Below are 24225 nucleotides of genomic sequence, written 5' to 3'. Positions count from 1 at the left end.
CTAAAGATGAGCACTCAGTGGCACAAGGACAGCTTCTTCCCCGCTGACACAAGAATCCTGAATAGTCAATAATCAAAGACTTGATGCACTTCCATTTTTTAAAAGTTTATGACGCTGCCGCAAAACACTGAATTTTATGACTTGTTCATGACAAAATTCAGATTCCTCCCCTCCTGACACCACAAGCTTTTCCTTAAATTATAACAGCTCTTGAACACTCACCTCCAGCTGTAGTACCTGTAATACACATCCATAATTTCAATAAGATCATATGCACTCTGCTCTGTCACTGCCTGCGATTCGCCTGTTTCATTGCAACTACTGTGAGTTTAAGAATAAAATGCTTTTAATTTTGCCATTCCAAAATCTTGTCTGAATGCCTTCCTGTGCTGCTGTCAAGCTGCAGTCTGCCAGACACTCCTTTCACACAGGTCTGGTTCAGTTCCAATTCACCGAGCAGGCCAGTGTTTACAGCAGTGAAGCGGGAGTTGCTGAAGGAAGTGGTTGAGGGTCTGTTCACAAGACACTGACTGCAGCTTCAATGTGGCCAGTTACATTTCCACGGTTTAGACTTGGGGATGTTCAGACATTTGCCAAGTTTTTCACAGCCCAGAGGACTCCAATTCTGTTGGAGAGAAGGAAACCCCAATTATCGACAGCGCAATGCAGATTTTTCCTCATCCTCTACATGCAGACCACCTGCCCCACCCCACGATCATTGGGGGCCATGGGTCACTGGGGCCCTGTTCACTGTTCCATTCTCCCCACCATCTCAGGAGGTGAACCAGTTGAGGGACAGTGCCAATGGCTGTACACAAGCACAGGGACTCACCATGACTGCCCGGTCACAGATGTTCAACTGCGGCTCCCCCGGTACCAGGGATGCTCTGTGATTCTGCACAACAGTCGAGAATTTTCTCATCTCCTCCTCGTACTCTTCATGGGAGAACCTGTAGTGGGATGGGGGTGGAAAAGAGGAAAACATACAGTTAGTCTGCAACACTTAACTGAGGCTCTATTTACGTCTTGCTGAAGGGTTTGGCTTAAAACACTATTCACTTTCTCCAGCAGAGTATATTTAGCTTCAGATTCCATTGCTCAGTTTCCAGTGTGCCACCAACTCTGTCTGTCCCACTCACTATTCATCACACATGTAGCTGGTTGTAGGTGTCTTCACTGCACTCCCAAAGTCCCAGTGGGGTTCCCTGGTCTTCACCAGGCTGGTCTCCAGTCTTGGCTGGTGTTGGTGCTATCTTCCCTCCCTTGGATGGATCTCTGGTGTCGAATTCCAGTCTTCGCTGGGAATTTGCTGAAGCGTCAATGAGTTCCCACTGGGTCTTCAGACAGCTGGTGAGCTCTTGGTCTTCACTCATCTTCGCTGGGTCCTTGCTAGTTTTCAATGGGTTCTGAGTGGGGAGGAGGTGTGTAGGGGTGGAATGTGGAGGGATGGAGGTGATGGGATTTGTGGTTGAGTTTGAGGTGGGTGGAGGTAAGGTTAAGGTGCAGGATTTTGGAGTGAGATTGACGTGTGGGGTTTGGGGGCGATGAGGGGTTGAAGTTGGTGTGAGGGAAGTGGAGTATGTGGGGTGGGTTGGGGATGAGTTGGAGTTAAGAGTTTGGGACTGATTGGGTGTGGGTGGGGTGGAGCTGAGGTGAGGTGCGATGGGGGGGGGTTGGGGTCGGGTTCCCCCACCCCTCCCCCACTGCAATGACAGGTTCCAAAGCTGCAGAGTCCCAGCATCAGGGTGACATCACCCTAACATGCTGCCCAGATACAGGTGTGGCTCATGGTCGGTCATATCCCAGCATGGACCTCCCGTGGAGGCCTTGCTCCCACACCAACTACACCAGCCTCCTAAGTCATGTCTAATCTCAGGGGTACCCCTTCTCTTCTCCTTACCTGATGCGGTACTTCTCTCCCGGGTCCCGGCCAAGGTGGAACAGTAGTGGCTGGACAGAATAATTTCTCTGATCGTGAGTGGTCACATCCGTTACGTTCTGACCTGGACAGAAGTTAATTCCCTGAAATTAAAGAAGTTAAATCCCTGAAATTAAAGTTAATTTTCCTTCAGGAGCTCAAGGGCAGAATTTGAACGTGAGCAGGTATATTTAAAAAACACACGTAATGGTAGGTGCTTGTTAATTTCCTCAATTGGCTTAAGTATTTGTAACCAAAAAAAAGGAAGGGCAGCTTAAGTGGAGCAACCCTCTGTGAGTGGCCTGTTTAAGAGTGGGACTTAGAGGTTTGTGAGGCTTCAGTGAGCAGATGCTGAAGTGATGGTGAAGGAGTTGAGGTAAGAAGGCATAAGTAAGGGCAGGTTTATTTTCCATATCTCATAAACAGTGGGAATCATAGCCAGGGCAGAGATACGCTTCTCTTGCAGTATGTGGATTGTCAGGGAAGCCAAGAGTATTCTTGATGACTTAATCTGGGAGAAGTGCATCCAGCTGAAACTCCACATAAACCATGTTAGGGACCTGAAGCTGGATGAAGTCTGGATCATTCAGGAGGCAAGTTATAGGGAAGTAGTCACACCTAGGAGGCAGGAGGAAGGTAGCTGGGTGATGGGCAGAAAAAGGGAACAGACAGTTAGTACAAGGTACCCCTGTGGCCATTCCCTTCAATAATACTTGAACTCTTTTGGATACTGTTGAGGGGACAACTCACCATGGTGATCAAGTCTCTGGCATGGAATCTACCTTTATGCTAAGAAGAGAAAGGAGGAGCAAAGGCAAGTAGCAGTGATTGGGGATTCGAAAGGGGAACAGATAAGAGGTTCTATGGAAGAGATCGAGGATCCCGGATGTTAATTGCCTGCCTGCTGCCAAGGTCTGGGATGTCTCAAATCAAGTTCACAGCATTCTCAAGAGGGAGGGTGAGCAGCCTGATGTGGGGTTCTAAAGTTGTGGGTAGGAAGGGAGATGAGGTCTTGCAAAGTTTCAAGATAATTATGGATAGGTCTTGTCCTTGGGTTGAGATTCTAAATTGCCTATTTTGAGGAAATGAGAAAGGATCTAGAAAGCATGGATTGTGATAAGTTGGTTTCTAGCAAGGATGTGCGAAGAAAGTGGAAGGTCTTCAAAGGTGAAATTTTAAGAGTACAGAGTTTGTATGTTCAGTCAGGATTAAAGGCAAGGTTAAGAGGTGTAAGAAACCTGGGTTTTTGAAGGAGATTGGGGATCTGGTTGAGAGAGCTGTATAGCAGGTATAGGCAACAAGGAAAAAATGAAGTACTTGGGGAGTTTAATAAATGCAAGAAAAACAGGAAGAAAAACAGGTGGGCTAAGAGAAGGCACGAGGTTGCTTTGGCAGACAAGGTGAGGGAAAATCCTAAGGGCTTCTACACGCATGTTAAGAGAAAAAGGGTAGTAAGGGTCAAAATTGGTCCTCTTGGGCAGCATGGTGACAGTGGTTAGAGCAACGCCTTTACCGCGTCAGCGATTGGGACCAGGGTTCAAATCAAATCCTGCACTGTAAGAAGTTTGTACATTCTTCCCGTGTCTGCGTGGATTTCCCGGGGGGGGGGATTTCCACTTTCCTCCACCATTCAAAACGTACAGGGGTGTAGGTTAATTGGGTGTAAATTGGGCGGCACAGACTTATGGGCTGAAATGACCTGTACCGTGCTTGTATGTCTAAATTTAAAATTATAAAATAGATTTAAATTTAAGATCAGGATACCTGGTACGAATGCTGTTGATGTGTTTCTTAGTTTACAACCCACATACAAAGGTTTAATATCCAATATTTATGATAAGTTGTCAGGTTTAAGATGCACCCCTCTTGATAAAAATCAAAACTGCCTGGGAGCAGGACTTAAACCTTTCACTGTCAGATGAGGTTTGTGATTCAATTTTTAAATTGGTTAATTCTTCTTCCCTCTATGCCAGTCACTATCTGTTGCAATGTAAAGTCGTGCATAGGGCTCATACGTCCAAAGTCAAATGATCTCGTATATACTCAAATGTGGATTCCAGTTGTGACAAATGTAGGAGAGGTGAGGCTTCCCTTATTCACATTCTGGACGTGTCCTAACCTTGAAACCTACTGGAGGGATGTTTTCCAAACCTTGTCCCTACTCCTCAATTTAAATCTAGAACCCAACCCTTCGGTTGTCCTTTTTGTAACCATTAGAGAAGACTCCAATCAAATATCACACTCTGTCCCTCACCTCTCTTTTGGCTAGATGGGCAGTATTAAGTAAGATGGAGGGATGCTGCCCCACCTACCCATGCTAAGTGGCTGAGAGATATGTATTGTTTAAATCTAGAAAAGATTCCCTATTAAGTTAGTAATATACACAAAATGTTTCAAATGGTGTGGGGACCCTTCCTGAATTATTTTCAGAACCTTAGTTAAACTAAGAACTATTTTCTTCACTCATTTTTTGACTTATTTTTTTCTCTTCTCGAAATATAAAATCCAACTTCAGCAACTCACTGCATTACTCCACGAACAAATTAAATATAGAATTCTGGTTTATAGACCGGGATAAAGAGGTGAGGGCTTTTTGGGATAAAATTACTAGTTGTGCTTTTATAACATAGATGTGCTCTAGAAGTTTGACAATTTTGTTGTGTTATTTAATTTTTGACATCTCTGTTGTGTACTCTACAAATTTTCTCTATTTATTCTTGTAAAATTCAATAAAAATATTATAAAGAGAGAAATTTATGGAGCCAGAAGAGAAAGGGAAGATCTTAAATGGAATTTTTGCATCCTTGTTTACTTAGGAAACTGACATTCATCACCTGACCAGTTTTGGATCAGTTTTGCCAATATGCTTCAGATAGCTTGTGCCTTAACCTTCTGATCAGCCTATGATGGGGGACTTGGTCAAAAAGTTTACTAAAGTCCCTGCAAACTTCATCTTCATTAATTTTTCAGTTACCTCCTCAAAAAAGCTCCTTCAGATTTGTGAGACCTGATCTCTCTCCACAAAACTACGCTGATTCCTTCTAATCAGTCCCTGACTTTCCAAGAGAACATAAATCCTGTTCCTCAGAACCTTCCACAACTTCCTTCTATGGCTGCAACGTTCACCAGCCTGCTGCTTCCAGTCCACCCCTAACTTTATAAGCTTCTATCAGATTTCCCCTCACCTCTGATGCTCTAGAGAAAACAACCCAAGTTTGTCCATTCTGTCCCCATAGCTCATATACTCTAGTCCAGATAATCCATCTGCATCCTTTCCAAAGTCTCCACATCTTTCCTGTAATGGGGGGACTAGCATTGTACACAATAATCCAAGAGCAGTCAGACCAAAGTTTTTTAATAGCTCAAAGTGTGTAGACTCTATCCCATGGTGTATTGCAGGGATCTGTGCTGACACCTTTGTTGTTTATATATACATAGCACTAAAATTGGAGTTCTAGAAAGTATAGAAGATTGTCCAAGGACACAGAGAGCTGGATCATTTGGTAGAATATCCCAGCATGTGTCTCCAGACTTTTGACGTGTGTCTCCTGTGTTCTTAAACAATTCAGCATTCCCTCACCTCTGGACCCAATGAAAGATCACAATCTGAGCTGAATTTGCCAGTGACTTCCCATACAAATTATTCCACCCCCTTGACTTTGGCATCCTGTAGTGATTTAGAATCAGCACCTACCCAGGATGTAGTGTTCATTGTAGCAGGCTTCTGTGTCCACCTCCTCTCCACATCCACTGAACCTTTGTCCATTCTCCTCCCTGTCCATCTTCAGTGTGATCTTTCCCAGCCCTGAGGTCCCTGTGTTTGACTCACTTGTTGCAGTTCCTCCCAAGAGTTGCTCCAGGTCCAGTAATGTGCCTTGTATTCTCCAAGCCGCACAGCCATCAACTCATTGCCTCGGTAGTAAAACACTGGCCTACAGAGGAAAGCAAGGAACAAGTGACCAGAAGCATTTAACACAGCTCAGTGTTCCCCTTAGTGCCCATTGTACGTGTTACATCATGTCAACACAAGCCCAAAATTAAAACAAACTAAGTGTTGGGTACACAGGGGTGTACTACATCAGAATTGATTACCAACCTTCTTTAAAAATATTGACACAGTATGTCCCTGAAGTGTGTGTCAGGACAGTGCTGAGGGATCTTCATTCTGTGTCTGCCTCTGTGAGGTATGATGGGGTGGAGTAGAGGAAATTATACTCTGCATCTGACCCCAGGAGAGTGTGAGTTTGAGACAGGATGGTATAGAGGGAGTTTCACTCTGTGCAATACACAAAAGTTCTGAAGAAACTCAGCAGGTCACACAGCGTCTATAGAGAAGCAAAGATATATAACCAACATTTCGAGCCTGAGGCCTTCAAAGTAGGAGTAATTTCCGCCACCCACAAGGTGAACCCACCACCAGTCACATCTTGCTCTATCCTCTCTGCTTTCCACAGAGGCTGCTCCCTCCATTTCTCCCTTGTCCACTCAGACTTCCCACTAATTGCCCCCTCAGTACCTACCCCCATGACTGCAGGAAATGTGCCCAGACCTCCTACCTCACTACCGTTCAGGGCCTCAAACAATCCTTCCAAGTGCAGCAACACTTCACTTGTGAATCTGCAGGGGTCATGTACTCAATCTAGTGCCCCACTGTAGCCTGCTCTACATTAGTGAGAGTGGACGCAGATTGGGAAATCATTTTGTTGCGCACTTTTGCTCTGTCCATGGAATAACAGGAACTTTGCAGTGTTCAACTATTCTAGTTGCACAATGTATTCCCTCACCGACTTCTCTGTCCATGACCTCATACACTGCCAAACTGAGGCCATCTGCAAATTGGAGGAACAGCACCTCATTCTGTCTGGACACCTTCCAAACAGATGGCATTAACATTGACTTCTCCATTTTCTGTTAGGCTCCTCCTTTGTCTTGCTCTTTTTTCCTATTCCTCTGACTTCATTCCTCCAGCTTCCCGCCCCCTTCCCTCTCCATTCAGAAAGCTAACCCCTCACTCATCACTTCTCAGCCTCCCCCCACCACCTCCCATCAACATGATCTTCCAGGATCATTGCCTGAAGAGGGCGCGCAATATCACTGAGGACCTCTTGCACCCTGCCCACAGCAACTTTCAGTTGCACCCATCAGGGAAAGAGATACAGGAGAATCAGAGCCAGCACCCGACAGGCTGGGGAACAGCTTCTTCCCATAGGCACTGAGAATGCTGAATGACCGAAAGATGCATTTTATGATCTATACAGCCCTTTGGCCAATTTGAATTGTTTTAAATGTGCTATATAAAGAAACTAAACTGCTCACACTAACCATCTGAGACTCTTGCATGCACAAAACTTTATATATATATATATATGAATACTTGTCCTGCATGTATATTGTCTGTCTGTATGCGTGGTTGTGTGTTTGTGTGTTTTGCACCAGACCATAGAATTCTGTTTCGTTGGGTTATACTTATACAATCAGATGGGAATAAACTTGACTTTTTTCTTTTGCCTTCCACCCATATCCACCTATGACCTCTTTCCTGTTGGCTTGTGCTCCTCCCCCCACCCCTTCTTTTCTCCTCTCCTCACCTCTTTATTCAGGGGCCAAACTGCTGCTTGACAAAGGGGTCAGGCCTGAATTGTTGGTTTCTATCCTTTTGCTTCCTATAGACGCTGCATGACCTACTGAGTTTCTCCAGTACTTTTGTGTATTGCACTACAATCACAGCATCTGCAGACTTTCCTGTTTAGCCTCACTCAGACCGGTGTGTATATGTCTGTTTATGTTATATGAGAGATGGGACGGCAGAGAGGAATCTTCGTTCTGTGTCTGACTCTGAGTTTGAGATGGGATGGTGCAGAGGGAGCTTCACTCCATGTACGACCCTGGGACTGTGAAGAAAGATGGAGTCTGTGCTCTGGTAATATTTGATTCTGAACGACTACTTGCACTGAAAAATGTTCTCTCTATCTTTGGTCACTAATGTCTCAGTCACCACCATCTTTGGAAGGTAACAGCTCCTTCCCAAGTCTGGACCCAGGAGTACCTGTTGATAACCTTGTTCTGCAGGAGCACCGGGGAAAGATCAATGCCATCCAACTGACGGTCATTGGGGGGCTGGAGCCCAGCCAGATTCAGGCTGGTGGTGAACAGGTCCATGACAGTGCCCAGTTGATAACTGACCTGTAATACAAATCAGAACATCTGGCTTGTAACTCTCTCTCAATATGTATATGACTTGTGTGGTTGAGTGGGTGGGGAGGGGGAGAGACATGAGACTGCAGATGCTGGAATCTGCAGCAGAAAACAAACAGCCTTTGGGACTCATCGAGCAGCATCTCTGTAGGCAGAGGGATGATCGAACCACGTGTGGGTGTGTGCATTCATCATTTTGTTTGGAAACGTATGACAGAGCTGAAAAGGACAAGTGAATCGTATAAGCAGGGTGCGTGCTTGTCTCGGGGGGGGGGGGGGTGTGTGCAAGTGTGTCTCTGGGAGTGCATGTGTGTGTACACACCTCATCTCTGCACGTGTGGGTGCATGCCTCTGGGTGGGTGTGCTTGCATATGTATTTCTCTAGGTGCGCGTGCATGTGTACGTGTGCATCATCTCTACATGGCATGTGTGTGCGTGTCTGGTACCTGGTTCATGTTATATACGTACGTGTGGAACCCAATGACTCACCCAATGTGAGTGAGGCTGTGCAATTTGTGGACCTAGTTAGTGGACTGATTCCGGTGCTGATTAACAATTTTCATGAAGCACTGAGCTGAAGCATTTTGACAGAGGCTGTCTGACCTGCTGAGTGTTTCCAGTATTTAAAAGGTTACTGATTTCTTAATCTCAGATAGCCTGTCCTGGGACAAAGCGGATACACTTGCATCTTAAATTCCAAATTAGACAACTCAAACAATTGACACCACCATTCCTCCCTAAATTGTCTGGTCCTTCATCCATCTCTTTACACCCATCCAATACCCCCTCTGTCTTTCTACTCTCCCTTTCTCCCTTTGACCACTCCTCCCCCCAAACTTGTGCTACGATGATAAAGTTAACATTATAGAAACAACTGTGCCCATTGCCCCCCTTCCCCCACCCCCCACTAGTACTCACCTGTCCAGCAGGAATGTGTCCAGGCCACCAGGCGATTGCAGGCTCTCGCATTCCTCCTTCAAACGTAGTCTCCTTTCCACATAGAAATGGACTATTACTGCCCCCTGAAACAAGACCCCAGTAACTCCACCAGTCACTGCTGTATTCCTACACTCCCTGGTCACACCCACAGTGAGCTCCATCATATTGTGCAACAAAATGTGGGATAACACTGGTGTTATGAGAGTTGGTGAGTGGGGCTAAGAAGAGTGGGAGAGGGTTGGTGAGAATATGTGTAGAAGGGATGTGGGGTGGGGGCAAGCAGGTGATCTGTGAAGATGGGCACCTGGGAGGGTAGGGCAGTTGGTCATTTGCCCAGATATGAAGAATAGCATTCTGATGACCTTGATGGTTTCTCTGACCAAGGATGTTGTGTAACCTGCTGAAGATTTCCAGCCTGTTTATATTACAGAACAACTGCTTCATGCAGAGAATGGTGAGTATGTGGAACACACAGGGACAAATGCAGGGTTTAAAAGACTAGTCACATGGATTAGCTAGGCCAAAGGGCATGTTTCTGTGCTGTAGTATTCTATGGTTCTATTTAGATATGTACATGAATTGGAAAGGGCTAGAGCAATGGTTTACAAACTGTCCCCCTAAACTCACACCCCACCTTAAGTAATTGCTATGCCGTAAGTGCTCTGGGATTAGTAAGGGATTGCTTAAGGTGGGATGTGAGTGGGAAGGGAAGGTTGAGAATCACTGCTCTAGACCCAATTGTTCCTGAAATATTTTGCTTGAGAAAAATTGTCATTGGTCCATTTCCTTTGGAGTTATGAAATGATCAATTAGGTACGATTAAAACAGTGGTTTTCAAACTTTCTATCCACTCACATCCCTTACTAATCACAGAACACTTACGGCATAGGGATTGCTTAAGGTGGAATGCGAGTTTAGGGGGCAGTTTGAAAACCACTGGGTTAGAGGGATATGTGCCAAAACTAGACGAATGGGACTAGCTTGGCCAGCATGGATAAGATGGACCTAAGGGCTTGTTTCTGTGCTGTAGAACTCTATGATTCTATAATGCTGACAAGTACGAAGTGTGGCAGTTTGGTAGGTTATACCAGGGAAGGACAGAAAATAAACAGTTAGGGCTTTGGAGAGTGTCGTAGAACACAGAGATTTATGGATACAGGCAGATACATTGATGAAAGAGGCAACACATAGACAGGTTGGTGAAGAAGGCATTTATAACACTTCACTGGTCAGGGCATTGAGTTCAGGAGCATAAATGTCATGTTACAACTGTACAAGATGTTGGTGAGATCATATTTGGAACACTGTGCCCTGTTCTCATCAACCAGTTATCAGAATGATGCCATAAAGCTGGAAGGGGAGCAAAAAAGATTCATGAGAGCAAGTTATAGGGACCGTGGGCTCGTTGTATGGATAAACTTGATAGGCTGGTCTTTCCACCCCCCCCCCCCCCCCAGCCCCCGAGTTGAGGGGAAATTTAAGGACATAGATAGACTGTCTTTTTCCCCCTCGGATAGGGGAGTCAGAGTCATACAACATAGAACATGCCCTTCTGCTCAACTCATCCTTGCCAGCCAATCTGGGCTAGTCCCATTTGTCTGCATTTGGACTGTATCCTTCCTGTCCAGAAATCTGTCCAAATGTTTTCTGAACATTGTAATTGTGCCATCTTCTTGCTTCTTCTGGCACAGATTTAAGGTGAAGGGGAAAAGATTTAAAGGGGACCTGAGGGGCACCTTCTCCACACAGAGGGTGGTGAGTGTGTGGACAAGTTGAGGAAATGGCAGAGACAGGAACAATTGCATTTAGAAGATATTTGAACAGCTACATGGACAAAAATGATTGAAGAGGAGCATCAGCCAAGTGCAGGCAAATGGGATTGGCTGTTAGGCAACCTGCTCGGCATGGATGAGTTGGGCTGAAGGGCCTGTTTCTGTGCTGCATTGTTTCACGACGTGCACTCACTTCCAAAGGCATCTGGGAGTTGGGTCTGAATAATTCTGTTTCAATAAAGGGTCCTGATCCAAAATGTTGACTGTTGGGCGGTACACTGAGTGGAATGATGTGAATGATGGTAGGAGAGGCACTGTGGGTTTTGTTTTACTGTCACTAACCCATATTGGCAAATGGGTTGGTTTGAGGGAAGAAATAGGAGCAGGAGTAGGCTATCCGGCCCATCGAGCCTGCTCCACTATTCAATGAGATCACAGCAAGGTTGAGGAGATGAAACACGAGCCAGAGAATAGTCCAAGTAGTGAAAGAATCTGAGTCATGGGTTACAGATCACTAAAGTAGCAGCTCAAACTGTGTGGAGGAAAAATCATGCCTTCCATATCTTCCATCGTAGATTGCTGACATTTAAAACATTTTTCCTGGCAGGATGGGTTCACAGACTTTTATTAACAAATAGCTGAGGGTGTAAGCTCAGGTAGCCATTGTTTCAGGCAGACTGGGATAAAGTGTGAGGCTACTGATGCCAATTGGGAAATGGGACTGTTGTCACCTTGTTAGGGTGATAAGGGGAAACGATCTGCTAATTGCTTACCACTTGGGGCACAGTGTAATGCCTCCTTTATCCTTTACCTTCAACTGTTTTTTGTTTTGGGATTATAAATTTCTATGTATCTTTTACTCAAGAGAGACTCAGAGCTCCACTTTTAAGACAGACTCTCTCCGTGGTATCACAATTTAAAATAAAGGCTTTCTGTATGCAGCATTCCTCTGTGTCCGAGATTTTATCCACAAGGTCCTTTTCCCAGGTGGAGGACAGAGAGCTTGAGCTTGGTTAGCTTACATTAAAGCACTAAGAACAGTCCTTGTCTCCACATCTAATAAAGCACTGGAACAGTTTATCGAATGATGGTTAATGGTGAGGAAATGTTAGACTGGTTAGGCTCTATTCTCAATAAAAGGAATGAGGAATGGACTAATTGAGGTATTAATATTATAAAGGATTTAGGAGGATGTTGTCGAGACATTTTCACTCAAAAGGCTGGTAAATATTGAAAACCACACAGAAAAGTGGGAGTCTGGAACTTGGACCCATGGGAGTGACAGTGGAACAGATGTACTTAAAGCAGTGAGCACAAGGGAGAATGGGGCAGTTGCGTTGCTGTGAGAGGGGAGAACAGGAGATGAGGAAAGTGAGGCACATGTACATCACCAACAGCACGAAGCTGGTTTGCTGCTGAAGTGGCTTCCTGCTATAAATCATCTAAAAGATAATCTTCATGTTTGCTTTACTCTGGGAGTGAACAATGCTTTGGGTGGGAATCAAACACAGTTGTGAGAGAGGAGGTGAGGAACAAAGTCAGATGCAGCAGGAATTCTGGGAACAGCCGAGAGTGTGATTAACCGGCGCAAGGGTTGGCCTGAAGGGCTGCATCGCTCGACTCCCTTCCTAATCTGCAACAGGAAGAGGCTAAGAAGGAAGCCCTTGTGCCCCACTCAGATTGACTGTCTGTCACCAGCTGAACCCACCTTGGTTGGGGGCGGAGATGAGTGCTGCCCCATTGTCTGACGTGAAGAACACGAGGGTGTTGTTGGCGATGGCCTGTGCATGCAGCTCCCTGAGGATTTTCCCAATGCTGTCATCGATCTCGCGCACTGCATCGCCGTATCTGGTGAAGAACACGCTCACGTTATCGTTTCGATGTCCGCCAGGATCATCTATTTCACAGACACCTTGGTCACTGCTTGACAGATCAGCACACTCTCCCACCTCAGATCCCTTTGCCCAGCCGCACCCACTGCACCAAACCAAACCAAGTCCAATCTACTCTCTCCCTGGGTTATTCCTCACCAAGCCTCATCTAAGGAATGTCATAGAATTATACTGCTTTGGCCCTTTGGCCCATCACACCAATGCCAACTGTGATCCCATGTGCCTACATTAGACCTGTACATGGACAAGACAAGACAGAAGCTGCCCTTCAGCCCACTGCTTTTGTACTAATCATTATCCACACAAGTCCCATTTTATTCTCCCCAGCTCCCCCAGCTTCTACTTCCCACCTACGCACTGGGAACAATACAGCAGCCAACTAACCCACTGACCTGCATGGTTTTAGAATGTGAGATGAAACTGGAGCAACAGGGAAATCTATGCCATCAAAGGGACAATGTACAAACTCCACAAAGACAGCACTGGAGGTCAGGACTGAACCTTGACCTCTGGCACTACCTGCTGTACCACTCTGCTTTCAGCTGTTTGGACTGGCTGTCTGCCACCATTGATTGGGCATTGCCATGGTGGGATCGGCCCAGTCCAACCCAAGCTCCAAGGATGTCAGGAATTTAGTGCATGAGCAGATCAGTGCCTGGGGACTGATCCATCTACATGCCATCTACATGCTCACACCTAGTCCACACTCTGCCCTGCCAATAATCTTAGTCTTGCAGTAACACAGAGACCAATAGTCCACTAGGTGAGGAAAGTCAGAGACTCGCATGCAATTTCTTCTCACCATTGCAGCATGGATGACTCACGATCCTGAGACCATGGGCCTAATTTCAGAGCTTTCCGTCTGAAGAGATATCCTTGGCTCCAGCCCTCTCAGAACACAACAGACTCAGTGTGATAGAGCTGGAGTGTGGATCAACCATCCTCTGTGTAAACACAGTTCAGGTCCCAGAGCACCATGCCCAGTGTTGGGTGGTCCAGGTCTATCAGCACCCTGCCCAGCACTGGGTGGCCCTGGTCCCAGAGCACTGTGCCCAACGTTGAGTAATGCTGGGGCTCCCACTGCGTCTAACCACTTATATCCTGCAGCTTCTCATTACCGTGCTTTAGGACAGTACAGACTAATACTTACAAGCCTCTCTTACTTGTTCCCAGGTACTCCTTCGACGCATAGACAGGAGCGTGTGTAGCATCAACAGCCCAGTAAAGGAAGAAGCTCTTACGTTGTGCAACCTGTCTCCGGATAAAATCGATCCCCTCCTGCAGCCGGAATCATGTAATCAGAAAACCAACCGTGTCCCTGTGCTTCAAATCAGCAGTCTGCCCTCTTAGACACACCTGCACAAGAGGGGACTGATTCCACATTTTTCCTACCTGTTAAAAGGCACAGGTCAGGAGTGCGATGGAATACTCTCCACTCATTGAGCTGAGTGCAGTTCCAACATTTCAAAAGTTCATTGCTAACTGGGAAAAAACAGTTGGCTTGACTGTTTCCCAATCCAGAGCCAGTACACAGGGCACAGCACCTTTTCCAAACCAGCATGCAGTTGCCGAGAGAACTCCAACCCAGGTATGAGGGCAGCCCAGGCACCAGTTCAGGTTGCACAGCATTCCTCACCCCTCATCCCCACTGGGTTACCATCTACAGGCTATTCACCTTTCCCAAGGACCTCTGAGCTTAGAGAAGGGGGAAACAAATGATCGCCTTGCCAGGGAGACCCATGTGTCTGAATGAATAGTCAACAGAGCAAGAGAACTGACTACCACATTAGCCCAGAAACTCTGTGGCCCTGTTCATAGCAGTTCTTAGACTGACCCCAACCAGCTGCCCCAATCTGTCCACAGTCAGAGGCCTGACCTCACCCAGCTGCCCCAGTCAGGAATGACCCCACCCACCTCTCCCAATCTGTCCACAGTCAGTGGGGACTGACCCCACTCACTCTCCCAAACTTAATAGTCACCTTGGATGTAGGGACCATATTACATGGACCTTAGTGAGGCATTTGTTGAGGTCCCTCACTGGTATGCTGAACCAGAATATACAGATTCATGATTGTAGAATTAACTGGCCCATGAAAGATATGGAAGGAACTAGCTGGAGGCCTGTAACTAGTGGTGTTCTGCAGGGATCAAGGTTGAGACCTTGTTGTTAGTGATAATATAAAAATAACTTGGCTAAACATGTAGGTGGTGGATTAGGCCGTTTGAAGATTAGTGGAGTTGTGGACAGTGCAGAGGGCTATTGAAGGATATGGATCAGTTATAGATATGGGCAGTGAAGTGGTAGATAAAATTGAATCTGGGCAAGTGTAAAGCAAGGGGAATGTATACAGTTAATGGCAAGACTTTTAAAAACATTGCTATACAAAGGGATCTGGGAGTCCAGGTCCATGGCTCATTGAAAATGGCCACACACATAGATAGTGTGGTAAAGAAGGAGTATGGTATGCTTAGCTTTATTGGGTGGGTCCTGAGTCCAAGGAGGTTATGTTGCAGCACTACAAGACTTTGGTTTGGCCACAGTTGGAATAGTGTATGCAATTCTGGTTGCTCAATTATAGGAATTTTTATCACCCCATCCTTCCCACAGCCCCTTGCAAGGCTTACTTCTGCCTCTTTGTCTAACAGTCCCATTGGGTCCTGTAGGGCAAGTTCAAGGTTGGGGATAGGTTAGGGTCACAGGTTGGGCTGGAGTTAAGTTTGGGCAGAGGTGGCAGCAGGGTTATGTTGTTAGGTTTGGGGGTCAGGTCGGGTTAGGATTAGGTTGGGGTCAGGGTCAGATTTGGGTCACGGTCAAAGTTGGGGTTAGGATGTGATCCAGGTCAGAACAGGGGTCAGGTTGCGATCGGGGTCAGAGTTGGGGGTTAGATTGTGATCAGAGTCAATTCAAAGAAGGAGTGGAGGTTGGTATCAGAGGGGGTTAGGTGGGGTCAGAGTTGGGGTTTGATTAGGGCTGGGGTCAGAGATGGGGTTAGATTGGGGTCAGGGTCAGAGATGGGTTAGATTGGGGTCAAAGGTGGGGTTAATTTAGGGTTGGGATCAAGTCAGAGATTGCATTAGTTTGGGATTGGGGTCAGGGTCAGAGGTGATGTTAATGTGGGTATGGGTTTGTCAGAGATGGGGTTAGTTTTGGGTTGGGGTCAGGTCAGAGCGGGATTGGGTTAAGGTCAGGCCAGCTGGGTCAGGGTTAGGTCAGAGATGGGATTGGGTTGAGGTTTGGGTGAGGTCAGAGATGGGATTGGGTTATGGTCAAGGTCGGAGCGGGTTAGGTTGTGGGTCAGGTTAGAGATGGGGTTGGGTTGAAGTCAGGGTCAGAGATGGGGTCAGGTATGTCTGTGACTGAGTTGCCTTACCTGCAGGTAGATCTGTGTGAGGTTGGACTCCCCTGTTTTTTTATTAATCTGAAATTCTTCGTAATACCTATGAATTGAAGACATGGAATCACTGTCAGTCACCTGCTGAATCTTACTGTGCCTCTCGGGGAGTGGAAGAAGCAGATGGGAGGTGGGGAAGGTGGGCGGGAATGGCCTGTGTGTTGGCAGACACTTTGGGAATATCCCGGGTGTGTGCCATGGTCATGGGAGGGAATGATGAGGGTGAGGGTTGGGAGCTGCTTTTGTCCCCCATGTTTTGCCTTGAATAGTATCTAGCCTGTTGAGAAGCTGCTTCTGGAGAACGTGTTCGCAGAGCTACTGGGGTGGGGATTCCAGAAGTCAGAGCCATCATTGGGTATTGGGGGCCTGAGGCTATTCAACTCAGCCTCTGCTCTCTGCATGGTCAAGAACTTTGTACTTTTACGATAACCACAGCTATTCCCTCAGACATTTGGTCAGACAACAGATTTGCACTTCCAATTGCTCTCCTTCCCCCCACCCGATCCCCACTTTGTGTCAGCATTACCTGCCCACCATCTCAGAGTTGTTGTAGACAGGAATGTTGGGTCTATCTTTGTTGTTGTATGGGCCAAAGTGACAGTTTGGAGATCCAAACCACTCGTCGAAGCCGTGCCTCAGGGGATGAAACTGGTCTTGATGCCCCAAGTGCCTGAAGAAATGGACAGGAAAGTCAGCATGAAAATATTTGTAGGTTCGGGATGAGTATGATCCAAAGACAAAACAAATCAAAGATGCTCTGCTCTAGTTGTACTGACCTCAGAACTGAGAGAAAAATCTCGGGGATGTTCAGTACTTAATTCTCACCCTCTCAGAACACTGCCCAAAGGTGGATATTGGTCAGCTGGTAATTTGCTGGCAAGAGGTAACACTCTCCAGTGCATGTTGCTAACCCTGCTTTCTCCAATCTAGTGAACAAAGCATTAATACAGCTCCAGCAAACAGCCTGTACAAGCAAAATTTTAAAGAAATCCTAGAAACTGAGCAGATCAGGTATCATCTGTAGAAGAAACAAACAACAGGATTTCTGGTCCAAAACTCTCAGTCATAACTGATAAAGAGAGAAAATAAATTGGTTCAGTTGTGAAGAGCTTGTAGGGGGAGGGAAAAATAGGATTCAGGGAATATCTCTGATAGGGTAGGGCAAATAGTAAACAGAATCTGCTGGTGGAACAGCAGGGCGAGCACCACCAATGGTCGATATTTTGGGCTGAAACGTTTTATCAAGACATTAAACATAGAGAGAAGCCAGTGTAAAGAGGGTGGGAGCAGTGCGACAGGGGACCTTGTGTGGGATTGGTAAACCAGGCTTAGGTGAAGCATGACAGATAGAAGTAGTAGATTGGCAGATACCAGCCTGAAATGCAAGAAAAACCAAGGTGTCAGGTGGAGAAAGATGAGCCATGAGGGAGTGGGTGATTAGAAGAAGAGGAATGCCAGTGCTGGAATCTTATGTAGAATAGGGGTCAATTGTGGTATAAAGAGAGACCAGATGGAACCTTGGAAAATATGGGGGTGAAGGAGAGCAAAAGGATACAGTAAAAAAAAAGGACTCGTTACCTGAAATTGGAAAATTCTAAGCTTGTACCACTGGGCTGTCAACTGCCCATGTCAAATACGAGAAGTATTCCTCTCGTTTTCATTGGGCCTCAATCTCACAGTGGAGAAAGCACAAGTCAGACAGGTGGGTGTGGGAATGGAAGTGGCAAATGGCAGCAACCAAGAACTCGGTACAGCCATTGCGGTCAGAAGAACAACAACAGATATTCTTTCTGCCTGGCAATATCTTGCCCAAGCTGAAGGAAAGGATACTGAGAGACAGAATTAATCAACATTTGGATACTAGGGGAAAATTAAGGAGAGCCAACATGGATTTGTGTGTTGGAAATTGTATTTCACAAAATTGATAGAATTGTTTGAAGTGGTTACAAAGAAAAGTATCTGAGAAGGCCCCACAGGGGTATAGGTTGACATGGAAGATAAAAGCACATGGGACAGGAGGCCAACTCGATAAAAAATTGACTCAGTTATTGGAGTCAGTGGTGTAGAAGGCAGTTTTTCAGACTGGAGTACCATGACAGTGGAGTTCCTCACTGATACAGGGATCCTTGCTCTTTGTAATATACGTAAATGATTTGGACAAAGATGTTTATGACTAAGGTTACCAGGATTTGCAACAGGATCTTGATCAGATAAGGTATGGCTCCTGCAGTTTAACTCAATGAAGTGCAAGGTGATGCATTTGGGTAAATCAAACCAGGGCAGGACTCCCTCTATTAATAGTAGTCTCCTAAAGAGTGTTATGGAACAGAGGGACCCAAGGGTGTAATTACACAGCTCTTTAAAGGAGGCAATACAAGTAGACAGAGAAGTGAAGAGAGCACTTGGGAACCTTACCTTCATCAGTCAGGAAACAGAATACAACTGCCAAGATATAAAGTTGAAGTTATACAAGTTGTGGTGAGGTCACACTTGGAATATTGTGTGCAATTTCGGTTGCCCAGCTATAGGAAGGATATAAAGTTGGAAAGGGTTCAGAAGAGGTTTACATTTAGGGAAGTTGAGTTGTGGTAAGAGTCTGGAAAAACTAGGCTCGTTTTCCTTAGATTATAGGAGGTTGAGAGGTGATCTTATTGAGGTCTATAAAATCATGAGGGGCATGGATAAGATGAACAGTGACAGAGTAGGAGAATCTAAGACAAGGGGGCTGATCAAGATCCTGTTGCAAATCCATAAAGTGAGGAATGAGGGATTTAGAAGGGATGAAGGGTTAGTTCTTCACTCAGAGAGTGGTGGGAACATGGAATGAGTTGTAAAAGTGGTGGAGGTAGGTTCATTAGCTTCTTGTAAGAAACACCTGAATAACTACACGGATGGTAGGGGATTTGGTGGGATGTGGGCCTAATGTGGGGGATAAAGCAGGAAGGCACATTGTTGGGCATGGACAAGCTGAGCTTGCCCATTTCCACACTGTGGGAGTCGTCGAGGATGAACTAAAGAGAAGAAAGGAATAGGTATTTGAAGCAGTAATTTATCATGGCCTGCTACTAATCTGCTAATGAGCAAAATCACACACTGATCTTGAGTATATGTTACACCAAACATTTTGTGAAGACTTTTGTTGACCAACCATTTCCCAATGATTTTGCTGGAATATCCTGTCTTCTTCAGGAGTTCTGGCAACAGAATCTCAGAGGCAGGAATTCCTCCCACAATTTCCTGTGGTGTGTACCCTGGAGAGAAAGAGGCAGCACTGTCACTTGGAGGGTAAACAGAGGTAGCAAGAATGAACACTTTCATTTATTCAATCTTCTTTCACCAGTCAGGCCTGGGTGGGGGGGGGGGGGGGGGGGCGGGGGCGGGAGACACACAACAAATGTACTAACATCATATCTTTAACAAAGCAAAATGTTCACAGGAACATTAACCAATAATATCTGCCATCAAGCCACTCAAAACTTTGGTCAGGGAAGGAGGTCTCAAAGCAAGTGTTAAGAGGATGCTTGTGGTTGAAGGTCTTCGAGCAGGCAGTGGTGAGCTGCTTCCCAATTCCTGCAGGTAACCCCACAGTGCTCCTGGGGAGGAAAACGATGCATTTCCAACTCAGACATGCAGGAAAGGGGGAGGACTCTATTTCCTGCCCTCCCTTAGAGATAGAGGCTGAAGATTTGAGAGCTGCTGTGGGAGTAGTCTGGATAGGGCTCTATTCAGTGTGAGCAGTGCTCTGTATGGCGTGCATGTTTCTTGTGGTCTGGGCAGTGATCAGTGCAGCCTGGGTGGTGCATAGTTTGGCCTGGGCGGTGTTCTATGCGGTTTGTTCTGTGCTTTCTGCAACCACTGTGCATTGCCATGGAGGGAGGATAGTCCAGTGTTATTGCCTGTGAAGCAGTCTTCTTTGTCCTGGATGTTGTCAAGTTTCAAGTATTGTTGGAACTGCTGTCATTTCCAGGTAAACAGAAAACTTTCCATCGCACTCCCACTCTCATCGATGGAGGAAAGATTTCCCAGTGTTAGGAGTGAGCCTGAGACCCTTCCTCTAGCCTGTTCTGGAAATGCTGTATTCATGTGCCTGGTGCAGTTGAGTTTCCCATCAATGGTGATGATTGGGAACTCATTGATGACAGAAACAGTCATGTTCTCTCTCATTGGAGATTGTTCCTCCTTGGTATTTGCATGAAAGTCATTTGCCATTTAGCCATCCATCATAAACTCTGGGGTAGCTGACATCAGCTACTTCATCTTCTGAGAAGTTTCAGAGAAAGCTGTGAGGTCAGTCAGCAGATATTCTGGCCCTATGATGGATGGAAACTTAACAATGAAGCAGCTGAAGATGGTTTGTTGGAGAGAAAAGATTAAGTAGAGAAATGGTGACCTTGAAAGTCTTGGCCTTGAGCTGGATGTGGAGTTGTACAACATCACTAGAACCAGGACTGATCTGAAACAAACACTCTTCAGTCAGGGGGAGGTGAATCTTTGAATTTTCTACAAGAGTTGTAGAGCCTCAGGTGGATTGTTTTCAAGCCTGAGATTGTTGCTTCTTTGGTTACTAAAGGAAATATGGAACATGGGATCAGAGCAGGAACATGATGTAAGGTACAGAATGGTGGAGCAGGGATGAAGGGGTGAATGGTTCACTCCTACTTCAGATCTGAGGACCATCTGCAGAGGAACTCTTGCAATAATGTCCTGGGATGGAATATTTGCTCAGAATCATCTTTTTTTTTGCACAAGACATGTCTTCAGCCAATGAACACCACTGATTAGTTCTAGCATGGTTCCCTGATGCCAACAGCAGTCAAACACGAAGGCAATCACTCTGTTATTCCTGCCCACACTAAGGCCATGATGAGATCAGGAGTTGAGGAAGAAATTTTTTGAAGAGTGCCCGATCTCTGACTGTACTGGTGACCACATTCCTGATAATTGAATGAAAACTGATGGGGTGGTGATCCACATTAGATCCAGCCAGTATTAGGACCAGGACACAACTGGCCAATTTTCCAGGTGAAAACCTGTGTTATAACTGAACAGCTCGTTCTGGACTGTTGTAATGAGCTTTATAACAAGAGTTCTAGTCTGGTTCAAAATGATTAGCCAGTGCTCCCCGTGTTTCTTAATACCATGAATCAGTTGAAGGTTTCCTTCTGTGCTGATGTGGGTCTCAGATGGAAGCTCACGCACTGCTGGCTAAACATGGTGACAAATATTTCTACGATTGGTGCAAGGAAGGTGGTGCTTATTTCCCGCATACTCCAAAGCCTCAGAGCTCCATTTGCCTTTAATATTCCAAACCTCTTCCAAACTACCAGCATGTCTCCAGTCCATCATCAGTTTCTCCCAGTGCTGATTAGGTGCACAGCAGCTCACCTGTCAATATCTTTCCATAGACCCCATCCCCCACCCCTACACGCAACCCAGTGCCCTCAGTGTGGTGCTCCCCCAGTACCAACTCTTCTCCAGCTTGGCACTCCTGTGCAAAGCAGTTTCATCAAGACATTAATTTCAGCACTTGGAGGTGACCAAAGGGGGTTCCTTACCATTCCGGGCATGAGCATTTGTTGTATAAAAACCATTTCTGATGGGAAGACGCCCAGTCAACAGTGCTGCACGAGCTGCAGGGGGAGAAAAGGAAGGAATTCAGTCACTCCAATCAATACTAAGCACCACAATTAGAGAAATTCAGACAAGCCAATCCACATCATGCACAACAACCCATAGAATTCTGGCACGAACATCCTGGCAGCCCATTCCTTCACTCTGTGTAAGGAACGTTCCTGTACATCTCCTTTAAACGACACTCCGTGTCACCTTAAATGCTGGGGTTCTAACTGTCCACCCTATCAATGCATCATACATCTCTCAGGTCTCCCCTCAGCCTCAGATGCTCCATAAAAAAAAAATTTGTCCAAACTCTCCCCATAACACACGCCCCCTAAATAGACAACATCCTGGTGAATCTCTTCTGTACTCTCTCTCTTCAAAGACCCCACACCCTTCCTGCAAGGGGTAACCAAAGTTACAGTATTACAAGGGCTTAATATCTAATGTACTGAATGTCTAAATTTTTAAAAATTGGTTACAGGCCTCCAGCCTTTTATCTTCTAAGAGCCAGCCAATTCTAAATGCAAACCACAATGGACCTTGTCAAATGCTTTATTAAAGGCCATGTTGAAAACATCCACTGCCCTCCCTCATCAACTACCTTTATCACCTCCTCAAAAAACTCATTTGTAAGATGTGACCTGCCCTGCACAAAGCCATGTTGATAGTCGCTAATCTGACCATACCTTTCCAAATGTCTGTAAGAGTGGGTTAACTGGCTGCTGCAAATAAATTTAGGTGAGGTGAGGGTGTAATTTAGAGGTAGGAAGCTCCAATACCCCAACATGCACCCCCCCCCCACCAACCCGCTGCTCCATTACCGTCTCGGCACACCAATACCTTTTACTTCCTGCCCCAGAGCACTAATATGGAGGCATGAAAAAAGTTGAGTGTTGGTCAGTTATACACACTTACATGGGGAGCAGAGTGGACTGGCAGTGTAGAAATTGGGGAACAGCATCCCTTCGGCTGCCATTCGGTCCAGATTGGGAGTCTCTCTTGAAGGTTCCCCGAAGACAGCAAGATCACCCCATCCCATCTGCAGGAAGCCATGGAGAAAGAGGTGACCTTACCAGGAGCTCAGAGTACTCATTTGAGGAACAGGAGTCTGGTTGCATGAACAGATGGGAGGGAAAAATACAGGGTGAGGGAAGGACAGGTGAGTGGGGAAAGGAAGAGGGAGAATAAGGGCGGGCAAGTGACATTCTGGTCAGACACACAGGGAAAATGGCAGGAACTCAGCAATCGTTGACATAAAGAGACCTTGGGGTTCAAGTCCACAGCTCCCTGAGAATGGCAAGACAAATGGCAATAAGAAGGCATTTGGTATATTTGCCTTCATAAACTGAGGCATCGAGTTCAAGATGGGATATCAGTTGACAGTCGTTTCCACCCCCCGCCCCCACAACCGCAGGACATGTGAGCACAGGTTGGTGTAAAACTCTCTGAAATGCTGGAGAAAATCAGCCCATTTTTCAATGCCCACAGTAGACAAAGATATATTAGTGACATTTCAGGCCTGAGCCTTTTTAAAGGAATAAGCAGAATGAGCAAAGAGCAGGAAATCTCAGAATACAGACAATGCCGGCTGGGGGAGGAATCCAGACCAACAAAAGGTGTTAATTGGATAGAATAAGGGGCGACATGAGAACTGATTACATCTGTGTGAAAGGAGACATGAACAAAGGAGAGAGACAGAACTGGGGGTAGGCAACAGGGCAAGAAATGGGGTGGGGTGGGGGGTTTTAAACAAAAGCCAGAGAAGTTGACATTAATGTCATCCGGTTGGGGGTGTTGTTCCTCTAATTTGCAGTTGGTCTCAGTCTGGCAGTGCATGAGACCATGGATAGATATGTTGCAAGGGAATTGAAAAGGGTGGCTACTGGGAGATCCATGCTGTTGGGATGTACAGAGCAAGGGTGCTCAACAAAGCGATCTCCCAGTCTGTGTCCAGTCTCTGATGTAGAGGAGACCACAACAGGAGCATTGGATGCAGTAGATGACCCATGAAGATTCACGTGTAAGTGTCTCACTTGAAAGAACTATTTGGGCCTTGAAAGGTGGTGAGGGAGGAGGTGTAGCCTAAGTGGAGCATCTATTGTAGTCACAGGGGTAGGTACCAAGGGGACGATACCTCATATTTTGACAAGGTACCTTCCAACCAGATGGCTTTTCTTTAACCCCCACCACCCCACTTCTTCCCCTGTTGTCTTCTCCCAGCTTGCCTCTCTCCTATTTTCCTGTCTCTTATCACATGGACATAATCAATTCTCACCTCTCCCCTTACCAAATCCAATTAACACTTTCTGTTGTTCTTGTCTCCACCCCCCTCTTTTTCTGTTAATTCAGCTTATTCCTTGAAGAAGGGCTCAGGCCCGAAACATTGGAACACAGCTACCTCCTAGGGGTGCTGAGTAACCTCCTGTATTTTTGCATGTATAGGATAGGTTTGGAGGGATATGGACTGGATGTGGCCATTGGGAATGGGGTGAATGGTA

At 46.0% G+C, this 24225-nt stretch overlaps 1 protein-coding gene across 1 annotated transcript in view; it reads right to left on the bottom strand.

Moving 5' to 3' along the window:
* Positions 1 to 89: 89 nt before the first annotated feature.
* The window catches only part of galns (galactosamine (N-acetyl)-6-sulfatase), a 27263-nt gene continuing 3127 nt past the window's right edge, over positions 90 to 24225 (bottom strand). Inside the window, exons 2-14 of the mRNA XM_069901952.1 lie at positions 22643 to 22766; positions 21664 to 21738; positions 19257 to 19359; positions 16635 to 16778; positions 16088 to 16154; positions 13867 to 13994; positions 12533 to 12672; positions 9032 to 9135; positions 7965 to 8101; positions 5748 to 5850; positions 1901 to 2022; positions 833 to 950; positions 90 to 625 (exon numbers count right to left, since the gene is read on the bottom strand). Coding sequence (XP_069758053.1) covers positions 539 to 625; positions 833 to 950; positions 1901 to 2022; positions 5748 to 5850; positions 7965 to 8101; positions 9032 to 9135; positions 12533 to 12672; positions 13867 to 13994; positions 16088 to 16154; positions 16635 to 16778; positions 19257 to 19359; positions 21664 to 21738; positions 22643 to 22766 — 1452 coding nt within the window. The 3' untranslated portion in view covers positions 90 to 538. The remainder of the gene's footprint in view (positions 626 to 832; positions 951 to 1900; positions 2023 to 5747; positions 5851 to 7964; positions 8102 to 9031; positions 9136 to 12532; positions 12673 to 13866; positions 13995 to 16087; positions 16155 to 16634; positions 16779 to 19256; positions 19360 to 21663; positions 21739 to 22642; positions 22767 to 24225) is intronic.

This window comes from Narcine bancroftii, chromosome 10 (assembly GCF_036971445.1).
Source record: "Narcine bancroftii isolate sNarBan1 chromosome 10, sNarBan1.hap1, whole genome shotgun sequence".
Classification (NCBI taxonomy): Eukaryota; Metazoa; Chordata; class Chondrichthyes; order Torpediniformes; family Narcinidae; genus Narcine; species Narcine bancroftii.
The sequence above is the reverse complement of the archived record's forward strand: the minus strand, read 5'-3'. Positions and strand labels throughout refer to the sequence as shown.